We start from the raw sequence: 10,047 nt of genomic DNA, 5'->3' as shown, positions 1-10,047 counted from the left end.
CTGAATGTCAAAATGATGAGCCAAGCGAGACAAATAGTTTTTTCCAACTGGGAAAGTGGGAGCCCATGAGTAGTGAGTCTCGTGTTCATTAGTGCTGTCACCCTGTTGCAAACATGGCAGCATCAGCAGAAACTGAGTCAACCCGCGATGGATAACATGTCGACGTCGGACTTTCAAAATAAATGTCCCTCTCGTAAAACTTGTTCATAAATAAACATATTACCTTGCCCTACACTTTTCGATGCACTAGAGAAGAAAAGAGTATCCCCATCTGTCTGTTTTATTCCCTGTGTTGGCTTTTGCTGGAAGCTTCATGGGACACATATGAGTTTACAGGTCTTTGGAGGATGGCTCTCACAATGCTCTCACAAGCTCTCACAAGGTTGCCTTGTCGCCATCCACATCAGGTGGCCATCAGATCGGAGCGGGCGGTGTGATGTGATATTGTTTCATCTTTTGTATTGCATTAAAATAGACAGACCACTTTTGTAGAAATCGCTGGAGTATTTCATTTCAATTTGCCATTTCCTCAACTGTCGTCTAAGTTTCCCACAGGGGGGGTTTAAAAGCGTGAATAAACTTCACAACATTAAATTAGGATTTCCCCAGGGCACATCGGAAGACAAATTGTAAACACTTACAATTTTGCTCACGGACGAGCCAAGGAGCTCGTCCGTGGGTTGATATGGAAGTTAAAGAGCTAAATGTATTTAAATATACACTCTGTGCATCTTATATCACCTTATAAACAGTAAGAGGCAGACCAGAGAGAACATCGAATAGCTTAAGTGCCTTGTGCTGGCTGAATGCCTCATTTAAAATCCCTGAGGGCCTGCAATTAGAGACGGTGGTTCCACACGCAACCCTCTGAGGAACCTTCAGAAGGGTCTAAAACAGTCAACCTCGTCCATGTTGTCGGTGAGAACCAACAAACTGTGGCCATCATTGCATTCCCTTGTCACAGATACTAGCTGTCAACACTAATACCAACGTAACAATATAGATAACTCTTGCTACCACTGATGTGCAATGACCCTACACAATATAAGTCATTAAGTCCAATGAAGTGACCTTCCAATGCATCAGGTGCTTGTTCTGTGTTTTATTTAACACTTTAGCAACGGCTGAGATGGGTTACAGTGCTTGTGGTGCTACACTGCTGGTTGTGTTCCAGGTCTGGTGTTGTTACAGGGGTGGGGTGCTACAGGCCTGGTGGTGGTAGAGGAGTGGGGTGGTGGTGCTTTAGGGTGTTGTGGTGCTACAGTGGTGCTGGTGGTGGTGGTGCTGCAGGGCTGGTGGTGCTTTAGCGATGCTGTCCTGGTAACCTGCGCTGTAATGAGGTCATTAGTCCGTCTGCAGCCCCTGTTCCTAGTGGCTGAGGGCAGCATTTTTCAGGTCTCTCTAAAAGCATCTACACTCACATAGACACACACGTGCACGCCCGCGAGCACACACACACACACACACACGCACACGCACACACACACACACACACACACACACACACACACACACACACACATACATCTAGACACACACATGCACACACTCTCTCTCACTTTCCCTCTCTCTCTCTCTCTCTCTCACTGACTGACTGACTCTCACACACACACACACACACATACACACACACACACAAGCATATAAACTCGCATGGACACACACACATGCTCACTCTCTCTTCATGACTGACTGATACACAGAGACAGACAGATATACAGACAGACCGGGAGAGACACGGAGACGATGCAATTATCCTTACGGCCTAAACAAGCACACATTACGTCATTAATAAGACTCCTATTTTTATAGTCGACAGAAAGAGTTTTTGGCCTAGCTTCACACCTTGAATCACCACATACCTCAATATGATGAACAGCGAGTTGGACGAAATAAGCCGATTGTGTAAAAACTCCCTGTGATCGTGATACTAACCCCTGCCCAAAGCCAATCAGTCCTGGGTGTTTAGCTTGGCTCTGCATTACACTGTCTGCCGCTTGGTGTGAGAGCCATCCATCCCGGCCTTCCTCCTGTGATCCAGTCATCTCTTTAACACCTTCTCCCTCCACCTCCTCTCCAAACACAGATCCACACACACTGTCTGGTGTGTTGTCCTGGTTTTATTTGCTGTGCTAATCACTCCTCTGTTTACGTGCGATGATCAAACACAGTGTCTCACACACATACACACAAAAACGCACACACACACGCGAATGAACAGACACACATACACATGAATTCACACACACAAACACATGTTTTTTGTGCTTCTAAATTCTCTCTTCGATTCTTCCCCACATTTCGCGTCTCTCTTTCCCCCTCCAGTCTTTCATCGTCGTCAGTCCTTTTCTCTCCTCACACATTTAAAAACATCAGTCGGTGTGTTAATTGCCTCTCTGCCTCCCATATGCTGAAGGTCTGTATGCCATAAGGGAATGGTGTTGAAAGCAAACTATGAAAGCGTGTTTGAGAAGTCTTGCATAGTTTCTTTTCTATTTTTTTTTTCTGTGTGTCGCGCATCAGTCAGTGTGTAATCCTGCAGAGTACATAAGCTTAAGCCAGCAGCACCCCCCCGAAAATGAAGCATATTGTATGTATTTACAAAGATATACCCTCCCTCTTTTTCTGGGATTTAGTTCTAGCGGAACGATGACTGCCGATTGCCCGTGGGAGTTTGTGATCATGATGAACATCCTGTAATGAATAATCAGAGATTATCTTCTGTGCGGAGCAATGACAAATATCCTCCTGCTAGCTCGTGATTGGGCAGGGTTATTACACAACGGCCTAATGCCAGAAACAACACGGGTTTGTCTAAAAACCGTCACCTGTCGCAGTCATATTCTCTTAGTCTCTCTTTCTCAGTCTATCTGTGTTTCTGTATGGTTGTGTGTCTGTGTTTTTTCTCTCTCTCTTTCCCTCTCTATCTCTCTCTCTGTCTCTGTCTCTGTCTCTTTTTAAAAATAAGACTCAAACTCCAATACGTGGTCGACACTCATCTCCCTCCACACTCCCTCAGGCCTCTGAGTTCTCTCCACCATCTCAAACACACTCACACAGACACACTCACACAGACACACACACACACCCTCACTCAATCTCTCTTTCTCTATCTCACACACACACACACACACACACACACACACACACACACACACACACACACACACACACACACACACACACACACACACACACACACACACACACACTAACCCTAACACATCAGCAGTGAAATCGATTATCTCATCGTATCTGGTAGAAGAAGTAATTGCTGCTCATAAACGAGCTGTTTTCATCCCGGCTCAGCGTTTTTTTATATTGTCGTGAAAGAGGAGCCTCCAACTCCAGATGCTGCTTCAGACAGATGCCTCTTTATCCTGGATGTTTACTGTGTGTGTGTGTGTGTGTGTGTGTGTGTGTGTGTGTGTGTGTGTGTGTGTGTGTGTGTGTGTGTATTCATGCTCAATGCATTCCCAAAATCGACTTTTTAATGACTATTTGTGCACATGTAAATATGTGTTTGTGTGCGTGTGCGTGTGTGTGTGTGTGTGTGTGTGTGTGTGTGTGTGTGTGTGTTTGCAGGTAAGGCCCAGTTCCTCCACATGGGAGAGGAGGTGGACGGCGTTGACATGAGGGCCGAGGTGGGTCTGCTTACCAGGAACATCCTGATCCGCGGAGAGATGGAGCCCGGTTGCTACGGAAACGAGGCCTGCAAGTTCTTTGACTTCGACACCTTCGGGGGACACCTGAAGGTAGGCCAGGGATCGGACTCGGGGTTAACTTCACCGCTGAAACACAGTTTTGTTAAACTGCATCTTATATAAATGGTTGCTTTCCTTGTGCTCTTGATTGGCTTTCCGTTCAAATCCCCCCTCACTTAACCCAACCCTAACCCTTTCACATCCCCCTCACTTAAACTCAACCTAACCCTTTCACATCCCCCTCACTTAACCCTAACCTAACCCTTTCATATCCCCCTCACTTAAACTTAACCCAACCCTTTCACATCCCCCTCACTTAACCCTAACCTAACCCTTTCATATCCCCCTCACTTAAACTTAACTTAACCCGTTCAAATCCCCCTCACTTAACCCTAACCCAACCCTTTCACATCCCCCTCACTTAACCCTAACCTAACCCTTTCATATCCCCCTCACTTAACCCTAACCTAACCCTTTCATATCCCCCTCACTTAAACTTAACTTAACCCGTTCAAATCCCCCTCACTTAACCCTAACCCAACCTTTTCACATCCCCCTCACTTAAACTCAAGTAAACCCATTCACACCCCCCCTCACTTTAACTTAACCTAACCCTTTCACATCTCCCCACTTAAACTCCACCTAACCCTTCCACACCCCCCCTCACTTTCTCTCAACATAACCCTTTCACATCCCCCCTCACTTAAACTCAACCTAACCCTTTCACATCCCCCTCACTTAAACTCAACCTCACATCCCCCCTCACTTAAACTTAACATAACCCTTCCACATCCTCCTCACTTAAACTCAACCTCACCCTTTCACATCCCCCTCACTTAATCACAACCTAACCCCTTCACATCCCCCTCACTTAAACCTAACCTAACCCTCAGGTCAACTTGTAACCTATAACATAGATACGTGCGTCTATATTATGTTGTTTTTAAGGATAATTGTATTGTACTATCGGGGCTCACAAGGAAGTTATTTGACACTCTCACACATTTCCTCCAAGCTAATTGCATTTGGAGCAGAATGTTCCCTGTATTAAGGAAGGAACAATGAGCTGAGAATCATGTGCTTAATACATAAACAAAGAGGCAGTAGCATAGTGCCTTGACCTTTCATTGTGTTTCCATGGACACAGGGAGTAAATGTAAGCAAAGTACTGACTCTGCTTACATTTTACAAATGAGGGCAGAGCGAACCTGTCTCCAAAGGGCTTCAGCCTGCTTAGATAGCTCATTAGCAGGTGGAAAGGCTACATTTCTTTTTAGATATATCCATAGCCACGGGAACGTCTCCCACACACACTGGGCTAATTAAGCTCGGAGAATGGGTCTGTAAATGCAGGTGTATACTGTGTGTTATATACATTTCGTTACTAGGTCTTCCAAACGGTTTGGTTGCCATCTCTAGTTGTCTGTGAATTAATTGTTATGCTCTGGGTTAGTTGGTGTTGACTTTGAAAGCTCTTTTCTGTTTTGACAATTTTTTGGTCGTCACTTTTTGTGCAGGTTCTGATTGTTCCATTTTACCACTTCGGTGAATCAATATAATTTATCCTCTCTTCTTCTGCTGCTAATAATTAGTATTCTGCAGTCCCAACTGTTGCTTATAATTATGTTTGTCTATTTGAAAATAATGCACATTGACAAAAGGGACCAGACCCAATTACAACAAGCCGGGGATTAAAACGAGATCACAATGAGTGCCAAATGATTAAACAAATCACAAGGCTTCCAACAGGCCCGGCACACCGCTGCCCCAGTTTGCATGAAGTAAACTTGGCTCCCGCCACTCTCTTTCTCTCTCTCTCTCTCTCTCTCTCACTCTCTCTCTCTCTCTCTCACTCTCTCTCTCTCTCTCTCTCTCTCTCTCTCTCTCTCTCTCTCTCTCTCTCTCACACACTCTCTCTATGTGTCGGTCCCTCATTCTCTGGGCTGAGCTGTTGTGTTGTTCATAATTGGTTGTAAGACAAGACATTCCAAGCTCCTGGACAACTAAAGAAATCCAGATGTGCGAAGGAATGCTTATTTTGGCTAGCGAGTATGTGTTTGTGTGTGTGGGTCTGTGTAGCAAGACACATCCTAGATATCAAAAATGTTGACAACTTCAATTAAGTTTTGAGTTTTTGAGATAGCAGCCCTCTTTACTCCAGCTGTTAGGTTTTCCTTAGCTGCCTACTGCACCCTTGAGAAGGCAGAGGTCTGGTCCCCCAGTACGTTTATCCATGTCGGTTCTTAGTGAACCCTCAATTTAATGGCCAAATTAAAGGGAGGAAGAGATGTCTAAGCATGCATATCCCTCTGATGCTGTAAGTCTGTTGACCTCAGAATTCCTTCCCTGTACTTCTCTCCTTAGGGTATCTGACTGGTATTAATGTGCGCAGGAAAAAAACCATGGAAGTTACATAGACAATACACTAATGAAGAACAAACTCAGGCTGACCCTGCCCTAGAACCAAACCCTGCCCTAGAACCCAACCCATTGCAGGAACCTAACCCTGCCCTAGAACCACACCCCTGCCCTTGAACCCAACCCCTCCCTCGAACCCAACCCTAACCCAGAACCAGGCCCCTGCCCTAGAACCACACTCCTTCCCTAGAACTTAACCCTAGAACCACACCCCTGCCCTGGAACCCAACCCCTCATTAGACAGCAGAGAATTCACACAATCTCTCTTATCTTCTCTCTCTCTCTCTCTCTCTCTCAATCTCTCTCTCTCTCTCTCCCCCCCCCCAGGTGGAGCGGGGCTTCAGGGCCGTGCACGTGTCCGGCGTGGAGCTGCAGCACATGGGCCAGCAGTCCATGGGACACTACCCCGTGCACTTCCACATGAACGGCGACGTGGACGAGCGCGGCGGCTACGACCCGCCCACCTCCGTCAGCGACCTGTCCATCCACCACTCCTTCTCCCGCTGCGTCACCATCCACGGCTCCAACGGGCTGATGGTGAGCAACGACACGCGCCATTGGTCGAAATGGACCCCGTGAAACGCCCACTTGTTTGCTTCGTCTCGATGGGTTGAAGCGACCAATAGGGAGTAAGGAGAGAGTGTCATGCGAGGGCAGCTGTTCAGGCTTCCTACCTTTGGGGATTGGACCCAGATTGAACCGTTTAGCTGGGAATCGCACACCCAGGGCCCGGGGCCAAGGGACACAACACAACTCACTCTCCTGAGAAACTCCGTATTGGTGGTATCACGCTAGCTTTTGGTTCAACAAATAGACGAGAGATGCTTGCATACGCTAGTCAGAATAATTTGCCAAATAATAGGCTGTGAACGGCAACGGCTGGCAAGCGGGGTTACGGTTGCCTTGGCAACCGGGCAGCCTTCAGTTGGATCCAATGAAAGTCTATTTATTGCTTCTCATGTAGGTGTGACAATTAGGAGCCAATTGGACACGTCCCAATACTTTTGATTTTCAGATAAAAAGCCACGGCCATCTTTTATCGTCTTTCCTCCTCCTGCTTTTGTACGACAACAAGCCAGCTTGATTCACGGGGTGTTTGTCTGTGTTAGAGAATCTGAAATGCATGCTTCCAACGGGACGTGTTGGAAGTTGGACTGTCCACCTAACATAATGGGAGGTGATGTCTAAACTGGGCACAGAGCCTTACGACAAATAACACAGAGTGTACGAACATATTGACTCTACTGTGGCCAATCATAATAATCACAGTATCACAATTATTCATTGTCTCTCTCTTTCTTCTCTCTTTCTCTCTCTCCATCCCTTCCTATCCTTCCCTCCCTCTCCATCTCTCTCCCTCTGTCCCTCCCTCTCTCCCTCCCTCTCCGTCTCTCTCTCTCCCTCCCTCTCCGTCTTTCTCACTCTCCGTCCCTCTCTCTCTCCCTCCCTCTCCGTCTCTCTCTCTCTCTCTCCCTCCCTCTCCGTCTCTTTCTCTCTCTCCCTCCCTCTCCATCTCTTTCTCTCTCTCTCTCCCTCCCTCTCCGTCTCACTCTCTCTCTCCTTCCCTCTCCGTCTCTCTCTCCCTCCCTCTCCCTCTCTCTCTCTCCCTCACTCTCTGTCTCTCTCTCTCCTCTGGACTCTCCCTCCCCCTCTCTGCCCCCAGGTGAAGGACGTTGTCGGCTACGACACCCTGGGCCACTGCTTCTTCACGGAGGACGGCCCAGAGGAGAGGAACACCTTCGACCACTGCCTGGGCCTGATGGTCCGGGCCGGCACCCTGCTGCCCTCCGACCGGGACAGCACCATGTGCCGCAACATCACCTCCGGGGCGTTCCCCGGCTACGTGGCCAACCCCCGGCAGGACTGCAGGTAGATTAAAACTCACACGGGTGGCCGCGCACACACACACGCACACGCACAGGCGCATGCACATGCATACTCACACACACACACACACACGCACGCACGCACGCACGCACGCACGCACGCACGCACGCACGCACGCACACACACACACACACACACACACACACACACACAGAAACACAGAAACACACAATCACACTCTTATGCACTCATGCACTCTCACCCTCAAACATACTCACTCACGCTTACACACACGTTCACACACACACACACACACACACACACATACAACGCACACACAAAAACAGATGTAACCCATTTCGAAACGCATGCATGCACACAAACGCACACACCAAGGTGTTCAATCAGAGCAGGACTCAATGTACGTTATCTAACCTATATGATATTGCACATACATGTGTTGAAGCGGGGGTCCGTGCCATAGAGTCCGTGGTGATGCATCGGTGAGCACAGAGGTAATATTCTCCCAGCGGGCAGAAGACAAATGGCCTTCTTTCCTAGCAGGGGATGCCCCCGTGTTTCTGCACAATGGCCTTATCCCTTTAAGATGGTTGGAGTGCATTATTAAAGTGTATTATTAAATCCATGAAAACAAACGCAGTTCAGAATCTCAATATAAAAGGTTTAATTCGTTCTGGATGGCTTTCTGACTGAGCAAAAGAGCACAAGGTCGGACGGGATGTGTAGCGCCACTGGCGACCCACTGTCACTGAATCTTTTTAACACGTGAATATTGGGGATTTTATCCGTTTTCATTAAAGCAACCTCCACCATCTCCTCTCATCATCACCTCCCCCCTCCCTCCCCCACTCTCCAGCCTTCTAATCTTCTTTCTTTATTTTCACTATCTTCTCCTCACTTATTTCACCCTCTCTCTTTCATACTCTTGTACCCTTGTACTCTCTCTCTCTCTCTCTCTCTCTCTCTCTCTCTCTCTCTCTCTCTCTCCCACTCTCTCCCTCTCTCTCTCTCTCTTCCTCTCTCTCCTTATCTCTCTGGCTGTCTCTCTCTCTCACTTTATTTCTCTATTTGACCTTGGTGGCTACAACTCCGTGCGGGTTCTTTTCATTTTCACATTTCCTTGACATGGAATCCACCACCTGCTTTATGAGGATATACGATTTCTATCTACTCTTTGTTTTAACTCTGATCTCCCACCGTTTTCATCTCCTTCCAATTCTCTCCTCTCTACCTCCTTCTCTCTTTCCCTCCCTCTCTTCCTCCCTCTCTCCCTCCCTCTCGGCTTCCAAGTAAACAAGTAAAGCCCCTAACATTGACTCCAAGGTGAAGTCCCACTATATGCAGTATAGTATCCCACCAAATTCAGTCTGTAATCGTTTCCGCATCCCGTTTTCTTTGTTCGCTGTTGGTCGTCAAAAATAAAGAAAGAAGAAATCCCTTCTGTTTTCACCGGGTGTAATTATGCTAACAATATTGATGTTATTTCCTGTGATAAATCGCCCCGTCGTGTTTTTATTCTTTCGTTCCCCGCCGGCGTCTTGGTTTCTCCCTTCTCCCTTCTTTCTCCCTGTGGGATGTGCCGAGCGTGTTGAATGGGAGTGCAGAGCCGAGCGGGAACAATATGCACGCCAGTTATATTTATCACCAGGACTAGACATGGGCGCTGGGTGCACATGAGATCAGATGGAAGGGGGGTTTAAAAATAGAACATGAGATCACAAATATTCATTCAATATATAATCGTGTGTGTGTGAGTATGTGTGTGCTTGCCTGCAAACCATCTAGATTATTTTTGATCTCTTGAAAATTATATAGATATATATTCAATTCAGGACACCTTAGACATCATTCAGATATATATGAGGTCTTACCTCATTGAGATTATTCATGAGAGAATTATTTATTTATTTATTTATGGTTTTATATATATATATATATATATATATATATATATATATATATATATATAACCCCCCTAAATAAAAATATAACTCTCTCATGAATAATAATTAGTCAGACATTATTTGGGCATTTAAGACCTCATCAAGATTAAACCCTTAAAAAACAATACTAAATT

The 10,047-nt window shown here is 46.6% G+C and overlaps 1 protein-coding gene across 1 annotated transcript in view; it reads left to right on the top strand.

The window, feature by feature from the left end:
• cemip (cell migration inducing hyaluronidase 1) overlaps nucleotides 1-10,047 on the top strand; it is a 97,217-nt gene that overhangs the window by 65,242 nt on the left and 21,928 nt on the right. The window contains exons 12-14 of the mRNA XM_079737379.1: nucleotides 3,586-3,755; nucleotides 6,450-6,659; nucleotides 7,786-7,991. Coding sequence (XP_079593505.1) covers nucleotides 3,586-3,755; nucleotides 6,450-6,659; nucleotides 7,786-7,991 — 586 coding nt within the window. The remainder of the gene's footprint in view (nucleotides 1-3,585; nucleotides 3,756-6,449; nucleotides 6,660-7,785; nucleotides 7,992-10,047) is intronic.

Source organism: Pollachius pollachius (genome assembly GCF_949987615.1).
Source record: "Pollachius pollachius genome assembly, chromosome: 5".
In the NCBI taxonomy this organism is placed as follows: Eukaryota; Metazoa; Chordata; class Actinopteri; order Gadiformes; family Gadidae; genus Pollachius; species Pollachius pollachius.
This window is presented reverse-complemented; position numbering and strand designations above follow the sequence as displayed.